The 27756-nt window shown below is 39.9% G+C and overlaps 1 protein-coding gene across 2 annotated transcripts in view; it reads right to left on the bottom strand.

Moving 5' to 3' along the window:
* PTCD2 (pentatricopeptide repeat domain 2) overlaps positions 1-27756 on the bottom strand; it is a 49973-nt gene that overhangs the window by 18925 nt on the left and 3292 nt on the right. Inside the window, exons 3-8 of one of the 2 annotated variants that reach the window (XM_012462185.3) lie at positions 24567-24696; positions 19902-20019; positions 7953-8031; positions 7454-7545; positions 4697-4810; positions 800-874 (exon numbers count right to left, since the gene is read on the bottom strand). In XM_012462185.3, coding sequence (XP_012317608.1) covers positions 800-874; positions 4697-4810; positions 7454-7545; positions 7953-8031; positions 19902-20019; positions 24567-24696 — 608 coding nt within the window. Of the gene's footprint in view, positions 1-799; positions 875-4696; positions 4811-7453; positions 7546-7952; positions 8032-16076; positions 16269-19901; positions 20020-24566; positions 24697-27756 lie in introns of those variants that run through there. The other variant, XM_064376040.1, reaches the window with a different exon arrangement.

The following is a 27756-nucleotide window of genomic DNA, read 5'->3' as shown; positions in this document are numbered from 1 at the left end:
TATGGGCTGGTGTCCTTAATGACAGATGGTCTTTTTTAACTGGTCCAGGAAGGTTTTGTGACTCACTGCTCAAACTCTGTGAGTGGTAATATGCCTCAAACTTTATTTATTATTATAATCTTGTGAATCTGTGATAATTTTTTCCCTTCGCTTTTAGTTTTAGGGATTAAGGTTTTGCATGTCTTGGTGATATGTGTGCAGCCGCTTGCTGACCCAGACCACAAGGCCCCAAATAAGTGACCCAGGTGGCCCAGATAAGTTAATGGGGAAGAAGGCCATGGACATACTGGCAACATAATAAGAATGACAATAGATAACATTTATTGAATGTTTACCACATGTCAGGCACTATTTTGTGTACCATAGGTATATAAGCTCATTAATCGCAACACTGCCATGAGTTAGGTACCACCAATAAGATGCAGTTAGCACACAGGTTTCTTTCAAGGCTCAGTAAAGAGCCTGGAGGATATGTCTCCATCCCCTCCTCCTCTCTACATCTACAGCTTTCTTAGCCATGTCTCATGTCTTCAGCATCTAGCCATGTCTTATATGTGAGCATATCTACCAATCTCCTACCTGTTTACAAAATCCTGGAAGCAACAGCTGTGTTGACTCTTCTTACAAGGGTGATACTGTAATTTTCACAGAGAAGAACTCAATAAATGACTGCTGATTTGAATTGAATAAAAACCTTGGGAGGTAAGTCATTGTACACAGCCAAAAATTTAGGCATCATTTTATTATAATACATGTATACATTTCAAGGCTTACCTTATACCATAAAGAAGTCACTTACATTTAAATTAGTGCAGGTTATGCTTTCTGGATTCATGATTTGAGAAAAAATGGACATAGCTTTTGCCACCTCATTCTAGAAGGAAGAGAAACAAATATATCCTATATCATATGAACTAATGTTATTGTAAAAGATTATTTAGAGAAGGCAGTATATTCCTATTAAAGTGACCCCAGGGTTTTGAAGTCCACAAGGAAAAAATGTTTTGGAAATTAAAACTAAACATTCCATAAAATGCTCCCTCCAACAGCATATTGTTGAATGTTTTAACAACCTGCCTGAGTCCAGTTGTTAAGATGCAGGCATAAAGTTGGCATTTCCCCTTCTCCTATTGGAATCAGCTTCTTAAAAACAGGAATGAGGAACAAAGTGCAAAGCCTGTCTTTGACATACATAATTAGAACATAGAAACCTCAACCACAGCAGAGTTGGAAACACTGCCCGAAACACTGGAGATGGAGGCTGGCCGGGTTCAGGAGAAAGCAGTCAGAGGTAGACAGTGCTCTGTATCTCAGAAAGAACCCACAACAGGACAGCTCTCAAAGGTAAGAGCACAACCTGAAGTACAAAATCTAATTCCTGTTTACAATGATGAGAAAGAACAGAGTGTAGGACTAGTAAAGAGAACTTCTGTGGATCCTTGCGGTGGCAGAGATGAGGCTAGTCAAGCGTTTCCATAGACAAGCCATATTCACTGGAAGCAGTATGTTCCTAAGACAGCAGCGGCAGAGAAGAGACTGCTCACCAAAAATCTCCTCAGTGCCTGTTCCTGTTGGCTTAAAAGAAAGAAAGCCTGTGTATACTTGTTGACAAAACTCTGGGTTATATGAAGAAAAATCCTGCTAGTCTAGAACAGGGCTCTGGTGTGCCTCTCTGTTGCGCTCTCTCTCTCGACATAAATCTACAAGTGACTGGTCTAAAAGAAACTTACGTTTTTCTTTTATTTTTGAATTTTTATTTTTTAGAGACAGAGTCTTGCTCTGTCACCCAGACTGGAGTGTAGTTGTGTAATCATGGCTCACTGCAGCCTCAAACTCCTGGGCACAAGATATTTTCCTGCCTCAGTCTCCTGAGCAGCAAGGACTACAGGCATGCACTACATACTGCTGCACTTGTTTTTGTTTTTGTTTTGGAGAGACAGGGTCTCCCTATGTTGTCTTGGCTGGTCTCAAACTCCTGGACTCAAGTGATCCTCCCCAATCCCAAAGTGCTGGGATTACAGGGAGAGGCCACCGTGCTAGGCCTGAAACTTGGTTTTCAATGATGAATAGTCAAAAAAGAACCACCACATGACACTCGTAAAGATCATATTTTTAAAAGGGGGAAAGGAACACAGTAGAACAAAATTAAGAAAATAACTGGCAGAGTGACTCACGCCTGTAACCCTAGCACTTTGGGAGGCGGAGGCAGGCAGATCACTTGCAGTCAGGAGTTCAAGACCAGCCTGGCTAACCCAGATGGGTTTACCAGAAATCCCATCTCTTCTAAAATACAAAAATTAGGTGGGTGTGGCCAACATGGTGAAACCCCATCTCTACTAAAATACAAAACTTAGTTGGGCGCACGCCTATAATCCCAGCTATTGGGGAGGCTGAGGTAGGAGAATAACTTGAACCCAGGAGTTGGAGGTTGCAGTAAGCTGAGACTGCACCACTGCACTCCAGCCTGAGCGACAGAGTGAGACTCTCTCTCAAAAAAAAGAATAACTGGCTGATGAAGAAACTCTAATAGAAAAATATTTCCATGGACATAGCAGATAGAAATGAGGAAAATGAACAAGATCATGTCAATCAGAAGTGGAGAAAAATCAGGCAGGCCTTAGACTTCTCCACAGCAAATTCCATACTAGAAAACAGAAAAGCAATGCCTAAAAAAAACCTCAAGAAAAGCAAATGTCACCTTGAAATTGTAAATCTGGCCAAATTGTAGTTCAAGTACAAAAACAACAGGCAAATAAAGTAATTTAAAATACCAAGAACTCAGGGGATATTGTTCCTCCAAAGAATTTACCAGAATACTCACTTCAGCCAACAAAGTCAAGACTGGAAAAACAACAAGCATCAAACAACCTATTTAACTACACGTAGGACTAACAAGTGGGGAGTGAGGCTATAGAACAGAGTGTAAATGTTACATGCTTGGACAACGAAGCAATGTTAACACTAACAAAAGTCAGAAAGAGAAGGGAAAGACATGAGAGGTAGAGAATGCATTCTCATTTCCTTATCTTTATTATCAGTGGCCCAAAAAATATCACTTAAAACTGACAAAGCAAGTACATTTAAGAGTAAAGTGAGCACTATCAAAGTGAAATACCAACTAAAATTGGTTGGTGGAGGGAGAGCAGGAAAATAAGACGAAAAACAGAGGGAATATACTAATTTCACCATTACTTATATTAGGGAATTAACAGGTATTATAAAAGAATTAGAGAATTAAGAAAATCAAAACTATGGTTTTTAAGTCACCACTAGAACCAAAATACCAACTAGAGAAAATAACCACATGGAATAAGATAGTAGAAAAAGTTACAGAAACAGAAAGCATCAAATGAGACCTAAGATCAAATATATGTCATATTAATATAAATGGATATTAAAAGATTAGCATCATATTACAAAGCAACATAGAAATTTATGTAGTATATATGACATACAGCTAAAACAAAACAATTCAGAAAGATTGCAAAAATAAGGGATAGGAAAAGCTGTACATCAGGTAAATGCACACGTGATCTAAACAAAGAAAGAAACAAGCAAAAAGAGGGGTGGAGATATTAATATTGGATAAGGTTGAGTTCAGGGCAAAAGCAGAACACATGACCTAGACAGGCACTTTATAATGCTAAAGTGAGGGATTTACAATGATGTCGTTACAGTGATGATGTATCTGTGCACCAAACAGTATAACCTGCACATAAAGAAAAACTACAGGAGCTACACAAAGAAAGAAAAACATATACCTTAGAAGAGACTTTAATTCACCTCACTCACCTCATGACAGATTAAGAAGACAAAATAATTCCCCTGGATACCAAGGGAAACTTAGAAAGTTAAAGAAATGTTCTTGACCCAGTGGAGGCCTGGTAAGTGTATAACCTCTTAAGTCTTTGTTCTTCAATGACTCTTCCCAGCAGTGTATAGAAATGGATCACCCTCATATTTTGATTTTTAATTAATAATAACAGTTCTCCAGCTATATTTTACCTGCTAGGAAAATAACCTGGCTTGGCTATTATTTTTCTGCTATAAAGTTTCCTTTTACTAACATGTAAAGCATTTCATATTTTTTAGGCCTTGGAACAGGAAATCTCAGAGGAGAGGCTCTTCCAAGAGAGGGTGTTCCAGGGTTCCAGCACTAACTCTGTCCATCACTGAGGCAGGACCTCAGGGAGCTCCCCTCTTATCTCTGGGTCTCTGCTACCTCCATCTGTCCTGTCAGGGGAATGAGGCTAAATGATCACTAAAGACTTACCCAAATAACAGTAGTAGTTGGGTATAACTATGAAATATATGATGGATCCCATGTCTACAATGGACTGACTCAGCAGTCTTCATTCATCTGAGGCAAATTCAACTTTGGAAAGCATTAAACTAAACTGTTCTCTGAGAACGTTACAACATAAACTGATGATTTGCAATTTTCATTTTAATTACTTGAGAAATTTCTCTACCTTTCTATTTAGAAATGCATGTTAGGTTCCCAGTTGTAAATGAAAACATTCTTTGCAGGTATATGTATAGATTATAGGTTTCCATAGCAACAAGGGCATTGGTCTCTTTATTGGGACTACTTCTTTATGATACAGTCAGAAGGAAGAAAACAAAAGCAAAGAGACATGAAAGTACTAAAGTCCTGGCTACTCCCAATTTACTTACGCGCACCCCAAAGCTTTACCTGATTCAGAGCTAATGCCACAGCGAAACAGGATGCTCTCCTGGAGAGAATTTCTCCTTTGAGTAGGGCTTCTTCTCTTAATGTAGTACAGATTTTAAAAGACTCAGGGCTATTCTGTGAGGAGACAGGATTGTTCGATTAATGTCATAAACCTTTAAGTTCAATAAAATGATTAATAGTGCTCAGTATTTAGAGTTCCTTTTGTAAGGGTTTCCTACAGCCTCCCTCAAGCCACTTAAAAGACTAAGCCCCATATAGAGACTATTTGCAAAGAGATCAGGCTACTGATATGTTAGCAGCTCAAATCTAAATTAATTTATTTTTAAAGCTCATTTTCAATTTTCTGAATTGGGGCAGTTTTTACCAGAATAAGATTCAACAACACAAGGAAACTTTTCCTGGGGGAATTTCCAATCTAAAAATATTCATTTCCTGGGGGAATTTCCAATCTAAAAACATTCATATGTCAAATATTTGAAAACATCAACACTAATTTGAACTTACATTATAAAAGAATCCCACAAAAATAGAAACCTTAAAAAAAAATTCAAGAATGTGAATGACATAAAAACAGGAGGGGTAAAACCAAATCCTCTTCCTTTATGCATGCTGCGGGGGATTAGGTTTATGAGAGCAGCCTGGCTGTGCATCTATGTCATCTGTCATGACCAAGTTGCAACTCTTGTCAAAATAAAGCCCAAATGGGATGAGAGAGCGCCAGAATTGATGTGGAATTTGTACTAGCTGACCAGATCACTTTTTCAACTCATCTCCACTAGGTGAAACAAGTTATTCTCAGACATGACAAAGGGGGGAAAAGTCCTCTGGCCTTTCCTAAGGAGAATTTATTTATTTTTTTTGAGACAGTCTCACTCTGTTGCCCATGCTGGAGTTCAATAGTGTGATCCTGGCTCACTGCAACCTCTGCCTCCTGGGTTCAAACGATTCTTTTGTCTCAGCCTCCAAAGTAGCTGGGATTATAGGTATGTGCCACCACACCTAGCTAATTTTTGTATTTTTAGTAGAGACGGGGTTTCACCATGTTGGCCAAGCTGGTCTCGAACTCCTGACCTCAGGTGATCCACCCACCTCAGCCTCCCAAAGTGCTGGGATTACAGGCATGAGCCACCTCACCCAGTCTCTAAGTAAAATTTAAATTCTCTTCACTGCACTATACACTCAAGGAGGCATCCCTAAGTAGAATACAGGAAGACTGGGAACTGCAATGCTGAGTAAGTGATGCTGTAGTGCTGTGTGGTTTTTTGGCCTCCTAGAATCGTAGAATGGTATGAATGGAAAGAATTACTGAATCCAGAGGTCAGCAAGCTATGATCCTCAGGGCTAAATGTAGCCAAATCTAAGAATGACTAACATTTTTAAAGGCCTGTAAAAACAAAAACAACAAATATGGGACAGAGAGGACAGAGATCATATGAGGCAGAGAGACATATGTGGCCCCAAAGCCTAAAATATTTACTATCTGGCCTTTTATAAAAAAAAGTTTGCTGACTCCCAAATCTAACCCTCTCATTTGTAAAATGAGATAGGTGATGAGTTCTAAGCTACATAAGCCAGTTAATACCAAAGTTGCGACTAGACTCCAAGTTTCTCAATTTCCAGTTGGTTTTCTCTCCACTATAACTCAGCTGTCCCCCCGTTTTGGAAAACTGGTATTGCTACACTCTTCATGGGTGTTTTCCAGCAGCCCATGTTCTTCTACTTTGCTTGGTGTTCCTTTGTTTTCAGTATAAAGAGGTTTTGTGTGCCAGGTTAACAATGTCTAAATGACACGAATAACAACAGTAATACATTAAACACTGACCATTTCACAATTTCAATTATCATTCATTTACTAAACCAAACACTCAAGAAATAGTTTCTATGGGCGAGAAATAATCCTGGTACAGCAATGATAAAATAACTTTTTTTTTTTGAGACAGAGTTTTACTCTTGTTGCCCAGGCTGAATGCAGTGGTGTGACCTCGGCTTACTGCAACCTCCACCTCTTGGGTTAAAGTGATTCTCCTGCCTCAGTGTCCCAAGTAGCTGGGATTATAGGCACCATGCCCGGTTAATTTTTTGTATTGATAAAAGAACTTGTAAGTCATGGTCTCTGTCCTCAGAGTTCATTTTCATGTCGCCTACATTTATTAAAAAACAACTGGATACCAGGCACTGTGTTATGTGGTGGGATACAAACAAGCCTTAAGGAGCTCACACTCAAGTAGGGAGAATGGAACGTGGATCTGCCAAGTACAACATTAGGCTATGTCAAAAGTACCAGGGAAGTGATACAAATAGAGCATAAATAAGGTATATCTGGAGGTGACAAACATCACTTCCAATTTTGGTGATTACAAAAAACTTCACAGATGAGGACAAAGTCGTCCTTGAGTTTACCAATGAAGGAAGCAAGATTTCCATAGAAGGGGACAACAGGGAAGATGGATCTAGCGGAGTTCAGCATGAGAGATGACTCTAAAGCAGAGCCTGAACCCAACACATTGCCTCTTGTTCTCACTATCTACACAATCACCAGAGAAGAGTGAAAGATGAAAAAATTACTGTTCCCATGACAAAACTGTCTGATATGGTTAACTTGAGTTTTCTAAAAATGAATACATTTAAAATTAAAACATTTGCACCAGATGGAAAACAGACTTCAGAGGAACTGAATTTTATTTGAAGAGAGAAAAAAAAAATCCTCTCTCAAAGACTACCCACAATGCTCTCAAAGTTAAGGGGAAAGGATCTTACCAGTTTGTAGCAAATTGCAAAAGCAAGAACATAGGTATCTATGGTGAACTTCACATCTTGGTTTCTCATCTCCATCAATACTTCCAAAGCACCTGCCAAAAGTGAAGAGTGGATCTTGGTGTTAGCCAGAGTTCCTCTACTGCTGGCCCCTAAAGCTCTCATCTGTTCAGCACCATCTACTGAAAAGTGTATTTTGACAAAATAAAAGCTATTTCGCAAAGTCATTTAGCAATTAACTACATGTTAAAATAAACTATCAGGTCATACAGGAAGAACTAATGTTTTAAAAGCTGCTTTACAATTTTAGCATAAGTAAAATCTGGGATATTTAGTTTAAGTGATGACACGCAATGCAATGTTTTCAAACTTCATTAGGTCTCCATAATTCAGCCACTTATCAAGAATATAAGAATCATTTTTGCATGACTCATTTTCCCCCTAATTCCTACACCAGCAAACACAGCAGAATTTTTCAGCAAATAGAAATTGCAGTACTTACTTTTATATTTGCCTTTGATAAATAACATATCCATCAAAATGTTGAATGATGTGGAGTCTGAGAAGAAACCTTGCAAATGCTAATGAAGAAGAACAATACAGTTTGGATAAAAGTTAAAACTATTTACTGAGGAGGTACTTTTACTGTCTTTTTTTTTTTTTTTTAATGGAGTCTCTGTCTGTGGCCCAGGCTGGAGTGCAGTGGTGCAATCTTGGCTCACTGCAATTTCTGCTTCCTGGGTTCAAGCGATTCTATTGCCTCAGCCTCCCAAGTAGCTGGGATCACAGGCACGCACCACCACTGCCGGCTAATTTTTTTTTTTTTTTTTTTTTTTTTTTTTGTATTTTTAGTAGAGACAGAGTTTCACCATGTTGGCCTCGAACTCCTGACCTCAGGTGATACACCTGCCTTGGCCTCCCGATAGTCTCTTATCTATCCAGGTCTTACTTTTCTGTATACTTTACTCATTTGGCCTTCTGAATTCTCTAATGTATTTTATATACCAAGGTTTTATTTTTGAAAAAAGTTTAAATGCTGCCTGCTCTCTTGGCTGTCATGCCTTTGGTACTAGGCATGTTGAACAAGAGGCAAGAGGTACAGCAAGAGATCTTGGGGTTTCATAATTACCATGAAGGACATCTTTAAGGAAACATCGTCTGTCATGCTTAGAAAAGAAACAAGCCAATTAACCCTGGAGGGGTGGTCCTGGACACTAGGTGCCAGCTATTAACATGAAATGGCAGCTATAAATACACTTGGAAGACTAAGGCAGGAGGGTCTTATACAACTATGGTCTTTTATTGGCAAACGGATTATACAGAATTGATTACTTGCCTTTTGAACATTTTTTCCAAGTTGTATGTATGTATTTATTTATTTTAATTGACAAATAAAAATTGTATATATTTGGCCAGGTGTGGTGGCTCACACCTGTAATCCCAGCACTTTGGGAGGGAGAGGTGCATCGCTTGAGGCCAAGAGTTCGAGACCAGCCCAGGCAATACAGCAAGACCCCATCTCTTTAAAAATATTAATAAAAATTTAAAAAATTAGCTGAGTGTGGTGGCACAGGGCTGGAGTCCCAGCTACTTGGGAGGCTGAGGTGGGAGGATTGCCTGAACCCAAGAGTTGGAGACTGCAATGAGCTATGATAATAGTGCCACTGCACTCCAGCTAAGGTGACAGAGCAAGACCCTGTATCCAAGAAAACCCCCAAAAAACAGTATGTTGTTTAAAATATGTATATATTACAGAATGGCTAAGCCAAGCTAATTAACATTTGCATTGCTTCACATATTCGTTTTGTGTGATGTTGGGGTTTTGGGGTTCAGGGGAGTGCTCAACTCGCTCCCCGGTGGGCTCCAGGCTCCTTGGTCTCCTGCTCTCTCAAGAATGAGAGAGGGGACCATGGCAGGTGTACTAGTAAAGTAAATATTGGACCCCAAAACGGTGTTTGCAGAAAGTGATTTATTTAGGTAAAGAAAAAGAAAAAGGAGAAAGAAAAAGGCTTCCACGAAGAGTGCAGAAGGGGACTCCAGGGGGGAAGTCTGCCCAGAAGAGGAAAACAGGGACTTTTAACATGGGGAGGAATTCCCACCTTCTCCAAGTTCCCTGGCCAATGAAAAGAGTTCCCTTAAACTTCCCTTTCCCACCCTGGATGGAGAGGCATGGGAGAGGGGCATGGCACTGGGAAGTTCTTGTCCTTAAAACTACGCCCCCTTGTGGACCCGGAAAGAGAACACATTCCCTCAGCGAGAACACACAAAACCTATTCTCTAGGCAATTTTGAAGAATACAATACATTGTCATTAATTATAGTCACTATGTTGTACAGAGAGATCCCTTGAACTTATTCCATCTAACTGAAATTTTGTATCCTTTGACTTAACATCTTGCCAACATCTTCCCAACATTTTGTGTGCCAAGATAATGTGACACACAGTATTCAAATGTGTCATTAAACGCCTTGCTCAAGTTCACTCTTTTTTGAGCACCTCCTATGCAGACCCTGTTCTAGGTGCTGAGAATAAAGAAATTAGATAAACAGGACATACACCCTGCTCCAAATCCTACTAGGGTTTGTAATCTAGTAGAGCTTAAATTCTGGTGGGGGAGACAGCGAATAAGACAAGTGAAAAAAATATTAATTTCAGCTATTAGTAAGGTCTATCAAGAGTAAGTAGAGAAGAGATATGGAAGGTAGTCAGGGGAGGTACTGTGAGAAGAGACCTCAGTGAGGTCAAGGAAGGACCCTCAATGATGAGGATGCACAGCATTCCAGTTAGAGGCTGTGATCTCACCATGGCCAAGGAAGAACACGCAGGTCCAGAGTAAAGTCAGCAAGGGAGAGTGGGGAGATGACACAAAGGGCCCCGTAGGTCAGAGTCAGGGGGTTGGGTTTTAAGTGTGAGGGAAAGCCACCAAAGCAGCCCAGGCAATGGAAAAGTATTTTGAGTCACCAAGGATATTTCAGAATCACAATGTATATGATTCTAAATTTTCAATTAGCCTCACTGAGAAAAGTAAACAGAAGAGAGGAGGATCCAAGATGGTCGAATAGGAACAGCTCTGGAGTGCAGCTCCCAGCGAGAACAACGCAGAGGGTGAGTGATGATCGCATTTCCAAATGAGTTATTACTGCCCAAAGACCAGGAGATTCCCAGGCTGAAAAGCACTACAAGCCTCCAGCACAGCTGTTTCAGCCAACGCAGAGGGTCTCCGCACAAAAATTCACACAAATCTGGGCAGCCATTTCAACTGGCACCTGCAACACCTGGGAGACAGAGCCACCCAATTCAACTGAAAAAAAGGGGGCTGAAACAAGGAGCCAGGTGATCTGGCTCAGCGGGTCCCATCCCCACAAAGACCAGCAATATGAAATGCTCAGGATTGAGTTTCACAGCAAGTGCAGCTGGACCCAGGACAGTCCCACTCTGTGGGAGGAAGGGCATCTGCCATTGCCGAAGCTGTCTGCCACCACCAAGGCAGTCTGCCATTACAGAGGCAGTCCGCCATTACTAAGGCAGACTGCCATTACCAAGGCAGTTCTAACTATACCTCTATAAACAAAACCGCAAGGAAGTTCACACAGCAGCTGGGAAGAGCCCACGGCAGCTCAGCAACTCCTCTGCTGGCAGACTGTGACTAGGCTACCTCCTAGCTGGGAAGGGCAGCTCTGAAAAAAATGCAGCAGCATGTCAGAAACTTATAAATAAAGACCCACCTTCCCAAGATAGAGCACCTGGGAAAAAAGGCAGTTATGAGTTCCACTGCAGCAGACTTAAATGTACCTGCCCAGCAGCTCTGAACGAAACAACAGAGCTCACAGCTCAGCAGCTGAGCTCCTATAAGGGTCAGACTGTCTCCTCAAGCAGCTCCCTGACCCCCGTATATCCACAGAGAAACCTCATAAAGTAAAGCTCAGGCTGACATCTGATGGCTATCCTTCTGGGACCAAGATAACAGAAGAAACTGGCAGCAACCCTTACTGTTCTTCAACCACCGCAGCTGATCCCCAGGCAAGAAGAGTCTAGAGTGGACCTCCAGCTGTCCTACAGCAGATGGGACTGACCATTAGAAGAAAAACAAAAAAACAGAAAGAAATAACTTCATCATCAACAAAAAGGACTTCCCCTCAGAGACCCCATTCGAAAGTCAACAACTACAAAGACCACAGGTAGATAAATCCACAAAGATGGGAAGAAACCAGCAAAAAAAGGATGAAAACACCCAAAACCAGAATGCCTCACCTCCTCTAAGGGATCACAACTCCTCACCAGCAAAGGAACAAGGCTGGATGGAGAACGAGTCTGATGAATTGACAGAAACAGGCTTCAGAAGGTGAGTAATAATAAACTTCTCTGAGATAAAAGAACATGTTCTAACCCAAGGCAAAGAAACTAAGAACCTTGAAAAAAGATTTGACAAAATGCTAATGGGAATAAACAGCTTAGAGAGAATATAAATCATCTGATGGAGCTGAAAAACACAACAAGAGAACTTTGCGAAGCATACGCAAGTTTTAATAGCTGAATGAACCAAGCAGAAGAAAGGATATCAGAGATTGAAGATCAACTCAATCAAATAAAACGAGAAGGCAAGATTAGAGAAAAAAGAGTGATAATAAATGAACAAATCCTCCAAGAAATATGGGATTGTGTGAAAAGACCTAATCTACGTTTGATAGGTATACCTGAATGTGATGAGGAGAATGAATCCAAGCTGGAAAACACTCTTCAGGATATTATTCAGGAGAACTTCCCTAACCTATCAAGGCAGGCCAATATTCAAGTCCAGGAAATACAGAGAACACCACAAAGATATTCCTCAAGAAGAGCAACCCAAAGGCACGTAATCGTCAGATTTACCAGGGTTGAAATGAAGAAAAAAATGCTAAGGGCAGCCAGAGAGAAAGGTCGGGTTACCCACAAAGGGAAGCCCATCAGACTCACAGCGGTTCTCTTGGCAGAAACCCTACAAGCCAAAAGAGAGTGGGGGCCAATATTTAACATCCTTAAAGAAAAGAACTTTCAACCTAGAATTTCATATCCAGCAACACTAAGCTTCATAAGTGAGGGAGAAATAAAATCCTTTATGAACAAGCAATTGCTGAGAGATTTTGTCACCACCAAGCCTACCTTACAAGAGCTCCTGAAAGAAGCACTAAACACAGAAAGGAACAACCAGTACCAGCTACTCCAAAAATGTACCAAATGGTAAAAAACATCGACACAACGAAGAAACTGCGTCAACTAATTGGCAAAACAACCAGCTAGCATCAAAATGGCAGGATCAAATTCACACATAACAATATTAACCTTAAATGAAAATGGGCTAAATGCCCCAATCAAAAGACACAGACTGGCAAATTGGATAAAAAGTCAAAACCCATCAGTGTGCTGTATCCAGGAAACCCACCTCACATGCAAGGATACACATAGGCTCAAAATAAAGGGATGGAGGAAGATTTACCAAGCAAATGGAGAGCAAAAAAAGTAGGAGTTGCAATCCTAGTCTTTGATAAAATAGACTTTAAACCAACAAAGAACCAAAGAGACAAAGAAGGGCATTACATAATGGTAAAAGGATCAATGCAACAAGAAGAACTAATGTTCCTAAATATATACACACCCAATACAGGACCACCCAGATACATAAAGCAAGTTCTTAACAACCTACAAAGAAACTTAGACTCCCACACAATAATAGTGGGAGACTTTAACACTCCACTGTCAATATTAGACAGATCAATGACTCAGAAAATTAACAAGGATATCCAGGACTTGAACTCAGATCTGGACCAAGCAAACCTATTAGACATCTACAGAACTTTCCGCCCCAAATCCAGAGAATATATATTATTCTTAGCACCACATCACACCTACTCCAAAACTGACCACATAATTGGAAGTAAATCACTCCTCAGCAAATGCAAAAGAACAGAAATCATAACAAAGAATCTCTCAGACTACAGTGCAATCAAATTAGAACTCAGGATTAAGAAACTAACTCAGAACCGCACAACTTAATGGAAACTGAACAACTGCCTCTTGAATGTTGACTGTATGTATACACAATGAAATGAGGGCAGAAATAAAGATGTTCTTCGAAACCAATGAGGACAAAGACACAACGTACCAGAATCTCTGCGACACCCTTTAAAGCAGTCTCTAGAGGAAAATTTATAGCAATAAATGCCCACATGAGAAGCAAGGAAAGATCTAAAATTGACACCCTATCATCAAAATTGAAAGAGCTAGAGGAGCAAGATCAAAAAAACTCAAAAGCTAGCAGAAGGCAAGAAATAACTAATATCAGAGCAGAACTGAAGGAGATAGAGATATAAAAAACCCTTCAAAGAAAATCAATAAATCCAGGAGCTGGGTTTTTGAAAAGATCAACAAAATAGACAGACAGCTAGCCAGATTAATAAAAAGAAAAGAGAGAAGAATGAAATAGATGCAATTAAAAAAACGAAAAAGGGGATATCACCATCAATTCCATGGAAATACAAACTACCATCAGAGATTACTACAAATAACTCTATGCACATAAACCAGTAAACCTGGAAGAAATAGATAAATTCCTGGACACTTGCACCCTCTCAAACCTAAACCAGGAAGAAGTCAAAACCCTGAATAGACCAATAACAAGGTCTGGAGTTGAAGCAGCAAGTAATAGCCTACCACCCAAAAAAAGTCCAGGTCCAGATGAGTTCACAGCTGAATTCTACCAGACATACAAAGAGGAGCTGGTACCACTCCTTCTGAAACTATTCCAAACAATCCAAAAAGAGGGAATCTTTCCCAAGTCATTTTATGAGAACAACATCATCCTGATTCCAAAACCCGGCAGAGACTCAACAAGAAAAGAAAACTTCAAGCCAATATTCATGATGAACACAGATGCAAACTCTTCAATAAAATACTGGCAAACTGATTGCAATAGCACATCAAAAAGCTTATCCATCACGATCAAGTAGGCTTCATCCCAGGATGCAAGGCTGGTTCAACATATGCAAGTCTATAATTGTAATCCACCACATAAACAGAACCAAAGATGAAACCACATGATCGTCTCAACAGATGCAGAGAAGGCCTTCAACAAAATTCAACAACCCTTTATGCGAAAAACTCTCAATAAACTAGGTATCAATGGAAAGTATCTCAAAATAATAAAAGCTATTTACAACAAACCCACAGCCAATATCATACTGAATGGGCAAAAACTGGAAGCATTTCCTTTGAAATGTGGCACTAGACAAGGATGCCCTCTCTCACCACTCCTACTCAATATAGTATTGGAAGTTCTAGACAGAGCAATCAGGCAAGAAAAAGAAATAAAGGGTATTCAATTAGGAAAGGAGGAAGTCAAATTGTCTCTATTTGCAGACGACATGACTGTATATTTAGAAGACTCCATCATCTCAGCCCAAAATCTCCTGAAACTGATAAGCAACTTCAGCAAAGTCTCAGGATACAAAATCAATGTGCAGAAATCACAAGCATTCCTATACACCAATAACAGACTTAAAGAGAGCCAAATCAAGAACGAACCACCATTCACAATTGCTACAAAGAGAATAAAATACCTAGGAATACAACTAACAAAGGATGTAAAGGACCTCTTCAAGGAGAACTACAAACCACTGCTCAAGGAAATAAGAGAGGACAAAAACAGATGGAAAAACGTTCCATGCTCATGGTTAGGAAGAATCAATATTGTGAAAATGGCCATACTGCCCAAAGTAATTTATAGATTCAACACTATCCCCATCAAGCTACCTATGACCCTCTTCACAGAACTGGAAAAAGCCACCTTAAACTTCATATGGAAGCAAAAGAGAGCCCACATAGCCAAGGCAATTATAAGCAAAAAGAACAAAGCTGGAGGCATCACGCTACCTGACTTCAAACTATACTGCAAGGCTACAATAATCAAAACAACATGGTACTGGTACCAAAACAGAGATATAGACCAATGGAACAGAACAGAGGCCTCAGAGCCAATGCCACACATCTACAACCATCTGACCTTTGACAAACCTGACAAAAACAAGCAATGGGGAAAGGATTCCCTGTTTAATAAATGGCCTTGGGAAGACTGGCTAGCCACGTGCAGAAAGCAGAAACTGGACCCCTTCCTGACACCTTACACTAAAATTAACTCCGGATGGATTAAAGGCTTAAACATAAGACCTAACACCGTAAAAACCCTTGAAGAAAACCTAGGCAAAACCATCCAGGACATAGGCATAGGCAAGGACTTCATGACTAAAACACCAAAAGCATTGGCAACAAAAGCCAAAATAGACAAATAGGATCTAATTAAACTCCAGAGTTTCTGTACAGCAAAGGAAACCATCATTAGAGTGAACCGGCAACCAACAGAATGGGAAAAAATTTTTGCAATCTACCCATCTGACAAAGGGCAAATATCCAGAATCTGCAAAGAACAAAAACAGGTTTATGAGAAAACAAACAAACTCATTCAAAAGTGGGCGAAGGATATGAACAGACACTTTTCAAAAGAAGACATTTATAAGGCCATCAAACATGAAAAAATGCTCATCACTGGTCATTAGAGAAATGCAAATCAAAACCACACTAAGATACCATCTCATACCAGTTAGAATGGTGATCACTAAAAAATCTGGAGACAACACATGCTGGAGAGGATTGGAGAAACAGGAACACTTTTATACTGTTGGTGGGAGTGTAAATTAGTTCAACCATTGTGGAACACAGTGTGGTGATTCCTCAAGGACCTAGAAATAGAAATTCCATTTGACTCAGCAATCCCATTACTGGGTATATATCCAAAGGATTATAAATCATTCTATTATAAGGACACATACACACAAATATTCATTGTGGCACTGTTTACAATAGCAAAGATCTAGGACCAACCCAAATGCCCATTGATGACAGACTGGACAGGGAAAATGTGGCACATATACACCATGGAATACTACACAGCCATAAAAAACAATGAGTTCGTGTCCTTTGTAGGGACATGGATGAACCTGGAAACCATCATTCTCAGCAAACTGACACAAGAACAGAAAATCAAACACCGCATGTTCTCACTCATAGGCAGGTGTTGAACAATGAGATCACATGGACACAGGGAGGAGAGCATCACACACTGGGGTCTGTTGTGGGGGGATTAGGGGAGGGACAGCTTGGGGTAGGGAGGTTGGGGAGGGATAACATGGGGAGAAATGCCAGATATAGGTGATGGGGGGATGGAGGTAGCAAACCACATTGCCATGTATGTACCTATGCAACAATCCTGCATCTTCTGCACATGTACCCCAGCACCTAAAGTGCAATAAAAATATATATATATATAAAAATAGTTAACAAAAAAAAAGTAAACAGAAATAGACTAAATAATTTAACCCACTATATCCAAGATGTAATTTTAACATGTAATCAATATAAAAATTATTAACATACATTGGATTCTTTTTTTTTTTTTTTTTTTTTGAGCCAGAGTTTCACTCTTGTTGCCCACCCAGGCTGGAGTGCAATGGCGTGGTCTCAGCTCACTGCAACCTCCGCCTTCCAGGTTTAAGTGATTCTTCTGTCTCGGCCTCTGAGTAGCTGGGATAACAGGCATGAACCACAACACCCAGCTAATTTTGTATTTTTAGTAGAGACAGGTTGGTCTGGCTGGTCTCTATCTCCCGACCTCAGGTGGTCTGCCCTCCTTGGCCTCCCCAGGTGTTGGGATTACAGGTGTGAGCCACCGTGCCCAGCCTGCATTCTCTTTTTTATACCAAGTAATTAAACTCCATCCTATACTTTATACTTACAGTACATGTAAAGTTGAGTTAGCCTCAGTTCAATGACTCATGTGGCTACCATGTTGACAACACTACAGAGTTTTAAGTAGGGAATATAACAACTTCTAGTAGAAGCAGGATTAGGTCCTCTGTCACTTACTCGAATTTGCTCATTCTACTCCAGAAAACTTACTTATACATGAATTTTTCATATACAAGTAGGCTAAAAAAAAAACCATTTGCTTTCATCTTTCTTTTGTAGTTTTGTTTTTATCATCATAGTCACGGCTATGATTTATTACAGCAGGAAACTTGTTTTCCTTTAACTGCAACATTATGTTTATAGTCAAATAATACAAAAACATAAAAAATAAAAAGTGAGAATTTTTAATAATACTACTCCCTAAAGATAAAGTGATTTAGTGTATATCTTTGCAGCATATATGTATCTATATTTTGTTAAAATGTTAATGTTAATATGTGTCTATTTTTTTTAGGAAAAAACAGGATCAAACTATCTGTACTGTTCTGAGACTATCTTTTCTCTGCTTACTAATATATCCTGATCATCTTTCTAATACACAGGTGTCATTAAAGAGGGGCAAGTCTAGAGTTAACACACCCACCATGTACAGAGAACACTTTGTATAAAAAAAGAGTAAGAGACTGATGTACATTCAGCTCCACAGAGACAGTACTGGGTCAAGTGAGAGCCAGATGGGCACTGGCTGACTCTGTGCCTTGCTGAGGAAAAATAACTAAACATGGGCAAAGGAGATCCTAAGAAGTCGACAGGCAAAATGTCATCATATGCATTTTTTGTGCAAACTTGTCGGGAGAAGCTTAGGAAGCACCCAGATGCTTCAATCAATTCCTCACTCCTTCCTTTTCTAAGAAGTGCTCAAAGAGGTGGAAGTCCATGCTTGTTAAAGAGAAAGGAAAATATGAAGATATGGCAAAGGCAGCAAGGTCTGTTATGAAAGAGAAATGAAAGCCTATATCCTTCCTAAAGAGGAGACAAAAGAAGTTCAAGGATCCCAACGCACCCAAGAGGCCTCCTTCAGCCTTTTTCCTGTTCTGCTCTGAGTATCACCCAAAAATCAAAGGAGAACAACCTGGCCTGTCCATTGGTGATACTGCAAAGAAACGGAGAGATGTGGAATGACACTGCTGCAGGTGACAAGCAGCCTTATGAAAAGAAGGCTGTGAAGCTGAAGGAAAAATATGAAAAGGATATTGCTGTATATCGAGCTAAAGGAAAGCCTGATGCAGCCATAAAGGGAGTTGTCAAAGCTGTAAAAAGCAAGAAAAAGAAGGAAGAGGAGGAAGACAAGAAGATGAAGAGGAAGATAAAGATGATGATGAACAAGTTGGTTCTAGTGCAGTTTTTTTCTTGTCTATAAAGCATCTAACCCTCCTGCACACAACTCACTCTTTTTAAAGAAGAAAATTGAAATGTAAAGCTGTGTTAAGATTTGTTTTTAAACTGTACAGTGTCTTTTTTTTGTATAGTTAACACACTACTGAATGTGTCTTTAGATAGCCCTGTCCTGATGGTATTTTTGATAGCCACTAACCTTGCCTGGTATAGTATGGGGGCTGCAAATTGGCATGGAAATTTAAAGCAGATTGTTGTTGGTGCACAGCACAAATTAGTTATATACGGGGATGGTAGTTTTATCATCTTCAGTCTGATGCAGTTTATATGAAGTAATTGTTCTGTTAACTGAGTATCATTCTGTAATTGCAAAAAAATAAGAAGTTGCAGCTGTTTTGTTGACATTCTAAATGCTTCTAAGTAAATACAGTATTTTTTTATTTTTTATTTTTTAAAAGAAAGTGTAAGAAGCAGAAGAACGACTCAGCTTATAATTTCCTAAATACACAAAAATGTACCTGGTGACCAGCCATGGGCCCAAAATTTAGCAATTATTTCTGATTATGGGAACTGCAACCTCATGAAAAGCGGTCTAAGCTTACACTCCCCCAAAGTGATGTTTCTGTTCCCTGCATGGTATCTGGTAATAAAAATGACTTTATAATGAATGAATTTATAATGTCTCTAGGTCCCAGTTTCTTTATCTGCAAAATGGAAATGTACCTCATCAGAGCTATTGTGGGAAACAAATAAAATGAAACATTTAAAGTACTTAAATACAATGCTGAAAACATAGTAAATATTCAGTGAGTAGCTGTAAAAATTTTTATTTACATTTGTTTTAGGGAAAAGAAAGTCAGAATATGTGAAAGTATTTTGAAAATGGAAAAGTACTTTCCAAATGTAGTCTTCAACCAGAAAATAGAAAATAAAGAGGGAACACAGGTAAAGGATAGGAATGTCAGTCTTTAAATGGAGGCTGTGTTAAGCTCTTCTCTATTGAAAGCCCTTGAAAGAGTAGGTATACAACCCATGCTGATACACATCCAAAGCAGGAACATCTGTACCTATACCTCTTCCACATTTGTTCTATATCACTCCACCCCTCTTCACACAAACTGACTGCAAGGAAACTAAAAAATACAGGGAAGTGCTTATTCATTCAGCCCAGCAGGCTTTCTTTGAAAATCTAACCCAGGAATAATGTGCATGGAAGTGATGCCTTTTCCAATATCATGAAAAACACAGACATTGGCACAGAAAACAATTAGGAAACAATAACCTGGTCTTTTATGAGCTCCACTGCAGATTCCTCAAGATCCAACTCGTAACACAGCCTCATGAAAAGTGGTCCGAACTTATACTCCCCCACAGTGATATTTCTGTTCTCTGCATGGTACCTGGTAATCAAAATGATTCAATGAGCCAAAAGGTAGGAAACAGGAAAAAGGACAGACACAGACTGTGGCATGTACTGTGCCAGGTGCTGGGACACAATAGAGAATGAGGTTCTCTCACAGTCTGGACGGGGAGAAGTGATTTCCAACAATCAGGAATCCTGGAGTGCAGAAGTATACCAAGCATTTAAACAAATAAACAGAGTTTATAGCAGGCTGACATAAAATAAAAGAAACAGAGGGAAAACGTACATTGTAATCATTCTCTAAATTTAAAAACAACCCTGAGACTGAGTGTGAGCACACTTTAGGAAAGAGCAGGAGTTAGTAGCATCTATAAGTGCATCAGAATAGGCCCCACCCAGAGAACAAAGGAAAGGAGTGGGGTGATGCTCTATGCTCCCGGAGGCTGGCTTCATCCTCATATAGGATGGCAAACAACCAACAGACACATTTACAATTTATAGCAATCTCTCTGCTTTTCTAAGTTTGGGAAAGGTACACAAGAGCTACGATCACCTGGCTAAACAAGTTAAATGTGGTTTTGAACGTTTAAGTTTCTTTCTTTTTTTTTTTTTTTGAGATGGAGTCTGGCTCTGTAGCCCAGGCTGGAATGCAGTAGCACAATCTTGGCTCACTGCAACCCCCACCTACGGATCCCAGTTCAAGCAACTCTTCTGCCGCAGTCTCCTGAGTAGCTGGGATTACAGGCATACGCCACCATGCCAAGCTAATTTTTCTATTTTTAGTAGAGACGGGGTTTCACCATGTTGCCCAGGCTGGTCTTGAACTCCTGACCTTGTGATCTGCCCACCTTGGCCTCCCAAAGTGCTGGGATTACAGGGGTGAGCTACGACACCTGGCCTGAACTTTTAAGAAAAAGCTAATGTCAAAGACAATGATGTCTTCTATGTGGCTTGAGACTTCTACAGGCAGCCAGCCTGCCAGTCAGAACTGCATATCACTACTGTAAATTTACTTTCAATAACCAACTCTTTTTGCTTTAGACACCAAGGACAATATATGACAAAAGGAACACTTAATTACATGTAAATCAGATTTTAGAAAGATGTACTCATTTTAAATCTTCATATTCATATTCCTTTTAGATTTAGATTAATATGATGAATGAATCTAAAATACCTTGCAGAAAAGTACTGACAACAACACAGAATGCTTTTCATCTTCTGCTAAAATCATCAAGGAATCAGAGTAGCATTACGCTAGTCTATTCTAAACACATGTACTACAATGATACCATAATAGGATGATGATGTGTACTTTGATACATTTCATAATCCACTTACAGAACTTACAAATAATATTTACTGCTTCATTACAACACTTATAAATTAAGTTGTTAGAAGGCAGTATAGGATAGTGGTAAAGGGTTTTTAGACTCTGAATCCAAACTGATCATTCAAGTTCTAGCTCTTCTATTTATAAACTGTGTGACCATAAGCAAATTAATTAACTACTCTCTGCCCCTGTCTCCTCATCTGTAAAATGGAAGGAGAAGAGAACCCAATCAGTTGTTTTTTGTGTGTGTGAAGATTAAATGAGATGATGTGCCTGGCACACATGTCTTCAACATATGTTAGCTCTTATAAAATGTAAGGCATGCTAAGAAAAACATCTTTAAAAATCAACATATTTCAGTAAATATTCTCATGAGAAACTTGCGCCAGATTAAAAGCAAAAGAAAGCAAAAACAAGTTTTCTGATTTGACATTAACATTCTAAATGACATTCACATTAATAAAAGTGCTAGAAAGTCACTGAGATAATGAATTGCCTTCTGGGCAAGAAATGTTGAAGAGGATCTAAAATCCCTCAATAAACCAAACAGCATTTGGTCAACACAATGAGGGTATTAAGATGTTTCCCATTTTTGGCTCAATAAAAAGCTTATGTTTCAGCTCATGACTCTCTTTTCCCAGTCGTGGGCTGCCTGACCCAGGAAGAAAGAAAACATGTTGGTCGAGCCTAGGATCTACCCATCTTGTCCAGCTGTCTGCAAGTAGAGGGAAAGGTCAGCAACTGGGTAGAGAGTTATTAGCATCAGTAAAGGAACTGAGTCACACTTTGAATATTTATGATAAAAATAAGAGTAGAAAGAGTGTTCAGAATATTTATCTCATTTTACTACTCTTAGAAACATCAAATAGCTTTGTGTAGTAAAATGTGTGAGAAGAAAACATGCCAGAGGGAAATGATTTAACTTTGTGAAACTGAAATATAGAATTAAGTTTGCAGATATAAATTAAATTTTAAATTAGCATTAATTAAATTAGCATAACGCTTTTGGAAAATAATCTGACAGTTATATTGATAAATTTTAAAAAGTTCATACCCCCTGATCCCCAAAAGGAAACAAACAGTAAGTTTCATGCAGAGAGTTTCTCATCATGACATTATTTATACTAGTGAAAAATTAGAAATAACTTCAATGTCCAACAATATGGGCATAGTTAATAAAAATATCCAACGTACAATGAAATAATGTATTGCCATTAAACTATGACTCCTAAGGATATGATTAACAAGGAAAAATATTTATATTAATTTAGAAAATAATTACACAGAAATAATTATAACAATGTAAAATAAAACCTACCAAAATAATGAAATCTTTGCATCTGCGAAAAAAAAATGCAAAAATCTCAATAGTGGTTTCTTAGATGTAAGCATCAGGCCCCAAAGATGGCTGTCATCAATTCCTTCCCTCCCTGCATGTGCATATGGCTCCATTAATCCAGAGGTGGAATCCTTTTCCCCTCCCCTTGACTTGGGTCTGGCCAGGTATCTTACCTTGACCAAGAGAAGCCATGCCAATTCTGGGCAACTCTATCATGCCTGGCAGCTCCCATATGGGCTGTGGGCCAATGCAGCTCAAACCAACAAACGAATGATGAGGCACTCCAGAAAGATAGGGAGAGGCCACATGGAGGAGCAATGAGGCATCACAAACTCAAGAGAGGCCTTCTTGGACCATGCAGTACAGCCCAGCTACCAGCTGACTGCAGATAAGTGAGTGGCTTCATCTGACACCAACAAAGACCTGCTCAGTGGAGATGGGCCTCAATTCCTGATCCCAGAATTATGAGAATTAATAAGCAGTCACTGTGTTAAGCCACTAAGTTCTGCTGTGGTTTGTTATGCAGCAACAGACAATTGAAACAGCAGAATTTGTGATATATTTCTCCTTTCTACTTTTTGGTGTTTTTCAATTTTTCAACGAATTTTTAAATTTTCTTTTTTTTAACTTAAAGACATTTTTTCATGTTATAAAATGTTCACTGTAGACAAGTTTGAGAAATCAGAAAAATATATACATTTAGACAAACAAAAAATACATAATCCATAACTCCCAGAGAATCAGTTAACTCTTATTATATAATCTCCTAGTGTTCTTCATATGATTATCCTGTATTTCTCTCTATAAATGTACATATAAAATCCAGGTTCACATATAGAAACAGATCTTTAAAAAATGGAAAAAAGGGCTAGGCACAGTGGCTCGTGCCTGTAATCCTAGCACTCTGGGAGGCGGAGGCGGGCGGATCACTTGAGTCCAGGAGTTCATGACCAGCCTGGCCAACATGGCAAAACCCTATGTCTACTAAAAATATGAAAATTAGCCAGGCATGGTGGCAGGCACCTATAATCCCAGCTACTTGGGAGGCTGAGACAGGGAGGATTGCTTGAACCTGGAGGTGGGGGTTGCAGTGAGCTGAGAGATCATGCAACTGTATTCCAGCCTGGGCAACAGATCAAGACTTCATCTCAAAAAAAAAAGAAAGAAAAAGAAAATAGCTTTAAAAAAGTGGGAAAGAGCAATGAACTTAATTTCAGAAATGAAGTCTGTTGATTTGATGTCATACTGCTCCCTGGTAAGTGAAGCCTTTACTAGCTTTCTCAGTGGCAGGCTATGCTTACCTGAGTTCCTTCTGACATAGGAAACTTTTAATAATGGATCAGAAAGGTATAGCAGGACCAGAGGAGGGAGAATAGTTAGGGCCACTGAAAGGATTCAGGTGAAAGACATTAAAGCCTGAACTAAGACATTGGTAACAGGAGAGAAAGAGGAGGGCTGGAGCTGAGGGAGATACCAAGGAAGTGGAAGCAACAGGATTTCTTACCCTATCAGGAAACAGAGGCAAATGAGATGAAAGTAAAGAGGCTGCAAAATATCTATCCTGAGTGACTAGCCAGTGAGAAGGAAAACAGAGGAAGAGGAATGAATTTGCACATGTTGAATTTGAAGACCTAGGGGATATGTCAATGGAGTTAGTGAATAGGCTGGTAACCTCTTTAGATATAAAATATCTGCTTTTCTATCCTTAGCACCCAGCATGTAGTAGGAACCCAGTAAGTGTGGGCTCAATGAGTGAATGCAAGTGTCTGGAATTCAAAGCAGGCATTTGAACAAGAGATTTGAAAGTCATCGGTGTAGAAGTGGCAAAATCTTGGAAGTGGATGAGACTGCTCACAGAAAGGAACTGAGTAAGAAGGGATGAGGGTGGCAGCATTCTAAGGGAACGCCTCACCTGTAAATGACATTTTTAGCCAGCTCCACATGGTCCCGGGATTCACACAAATGAAGTAAGGTTATCAACTCCTCCTTCAAGATGAGCTTGTTCTGGGTCAGTTTCTCTTCCAAGTTTCTAAAATAGGTTTCTGGAAGAAAGCATAGTATGGTGGCCATCACTCAGGCTGACTGGGAGTATAAGGAGTCTGACCTAGGGAAGATGGGGAAGCCCAACCCCAGCTCACTGCAAAAGGGCACTGAGAGGGGCTCAGGGACGTGCGCTGCCATCACTGGCTAATCTCCTCTAGAAAAGTGTCAGCAGATGGCATCTGTCATAGGAAGCTGGGGCATGGGCATAGGGCCAGGCTCACTCAAGACTCTGTAAAATAAAATCTCTGGGGTAAGAGCTCAAGAATTGGCATTTTTGATTCCCTAGGTAATCCTCTGGTATACTGAAGTTTGAGAACTACTGTCCCAGAGGCTTGGCTCGAATAACTGAATCTCCAGGTGACTCATGGGAAAAAAGAAAGAAAATGTAGCCAAACACTCAAACCATCAATTGGCAGAGAGCTACACAGGAAAACTAAAAAGAAATTGTGAGTTGAAGGTAGGTTTGCCCACAATGGTGGACTCACATGACTCATGTTTCTTTCATTTGATTCAACTTTACCTCTTTTTCATTCCTCTTGGTTTCTTTCTACTCAGCTGTTAGAAAGCATGCTCAAGTACTATGCAATGGGCAGGGGGGAAAACAGTCCTCCAAAGAGCAGCAAACAGTTTTTTAGTGACAGAATCATTTTAGCATCGTTACAGTCTATCATTCTCCCTTGTCTTTGTATCTGATCAACAGTGGAGACAAAAACCAAAAGGAAGCACCTCTTCTTGGCATCAAGAAGGGGCTGTATTCCCACCAAAATGTGGGGTGAAAAGCAAAGCAGGCACCAAGCAAGCATCTGCTTTCCAGAAGGCAGAACTGTTGTCAGTATCAGAAGCTGCCAGGAAATAGTTATAGGATTTGTTCCAAAGCCCAGAGCTATGAAGGAATGCTGCTGAAAGGAGAGGCACAAATACATCTAAAATACAAGAACTAGAAGCAGAGGCATTCTTCTCGATTTACAAGAAAAGACCCACTACGTTTGAGAAAATGCAGTGGATCTTCTCATTTTTATTTGCAGAACCACGTAACAGTTACAGGCTCTAGAGACGGAAGCACCTGGGCTGAAATCTAAGCTCGGCCACTTGCACTCTGATGGAGACCCTCGTCTGTGAGACTTGATTCCTCATGTGTAAATTAAGGATTGTGGTACCTTCCTCATGGGGTTACCTGAGATGATCTATGTAAAGCATTTGCCACACGGTAACTGCCAGTAAATAGAAACATTATTGTTCTTATTTTCATTCCTTCTGTCAGATCTATGAGGATTTAGTCTATTAAATATTTCTAAGTGATTTCCAATCTAAAGAGTCTAAAGTCATCAAAGAGATGACATTACATCTTGTACCTCTTAATCCTTCTTAATAAACCTTAAGAGGCCAGGTGCAGTGGCTTATGCCTGTAATCCCAGCACTTTAGGAGGGTGAGGTGGGCAGATTACTTGAGGTCAGAAGTTCGGGACCAGCCTCACCAACATGGTGAAACCCCCCTCTCTACCGAAAATACAAAAACTAGCCAGGCATGATGGCACACATATGTAATCCCAGCTACTGGGGAGGCTGAGGCACAAGAATCATTTGAACCCTAGAGGCAGAGGTGGCAGTGAGCCAAGATCGCGCTACCGCACTCCAGCCTGGGTGACAGAGCGAGACTCCATCTCAGGAAAAAAAAAAAAAAAAAACAAGAATCCAAAATTTCAACAGATGTAACTTGTGTTTTAAAACAAATCAATCAACATTTAAGTATGTATCATATAATCATACTCAGAAGTATCCTTCTTTGTGTGTGAGACACTAAGAAGGATAAGGAATAGTTCCTGCCCTCAAAGAACTTAAAGCCTATTTGGGAAGGCAAAAGCTCTACTTATACAAAACTACCTGAAAACAATAATGGAGGAGGTGATACAGGAATGACTAGAAACATAATAGGACTCTTCTGTCCTGTTATGATACCTAGTATAACTCAGAGTGGGCAGAAGAGTCCTATTACAACCTTCACTATTATGACTCAGGACAGGCCAGGTTGGTGAAAGTGGAGGGGTACCAGTGAGGAAAAAAAAGGGCTGAATTGGGTTGGAGAAATGGAGGAGGGGGGCATTCTAGGTACGGGAATCAGCATGAGTGACAGAAGAGAATTGGGAGTGAAAGGTGTGGAGGGAAGAGCCATGATAGATGAACCAGAAACCACGCTGAACTCTAGAAAGGATGGAGTCCATTATAAGACAGCCAGGATGCCAGAGGGATGAGGACATTAATGGTGTGGTATACATCAGAGCACCACTGTGGGATCTCAAAATGATGAACGGTTGACAGGATTTTAAACGTATCAGTCTGACAACACAGCAGATTGGCAATGATTACATTAATTGCTTTTCAGAACCTGTACACAACTGCCACAACCTTATGAAGACTACAGCAATTGGAAATCGCAACAGGATGACATAAAGCCCTAATTGCAAACCTCACGAAGATCTAAAATACCTGCGGTAGAAAGAAAAGATAAGTGAAATCTAGATTGAGCCTACTAACCTGGAGATAAATATATTGCCCACATTCCAAAGGTTTATTTTTTTGTACCATATGTGGTGTTATATAACAGTATGTTTAGTGGAGCAGCAAGAGAACACTGATTTCTGGAGAACTGAATTGTGAGGAAATGGAGAAAGTATCAGGATGGGTGCAGTGGCTCATGCCTGTACTTTAAGAGACTGAGGCAGGAGGATAGCTTGAGCCTGGGAGTTCGAGACTAGCCTAGGCAACACAGTGAGACCCTGCCACTAAAAAACTAAAAATTAGGCAGGCACAGTGGCGCTGTAGTCCTAGTTACTCAGGAGGCTAAAGCAGGAGGATTGCTTGAATCCAGGAGTTTGAGGCTGCAGTGAGCTACGATGGCACCAACTGCACTCCAACCTAGGTTACAGAGCGAGACCCTGTCTCTTAAAAAAAAAACCCAAAACAAAATAAAGAGAATGTTAATATGCTAATCAGCTCACAAACATCTGCCAGTGAGAGGAAGGAGAGCTGGGTCTATGGATGAAAAAGTCAACAGGGACACC

Source organism: Aotus nancymaae, unplaced genomic scaffold, assembly GCF_030222135.1.
Source record: "Aotus nancymaae isolate 86718 unplaced genomic scaffold, 86718_ANA_hifiasm-v0.15.2.pri h1tg000014l, whole genome shotgun sequence".
In the NCBI taxonomy this organism is placed as follows: Eukaryota; Metazoa; Chordata; class Mammalia; order Primates; family Aotidae; genus Aotus; species Aotus nancymaae.
The sequence above is the reverse complement of the archived record's forward strand: the minus strand, read 5'-3'. Positions and strand labels throughout refer to the sequence as shown.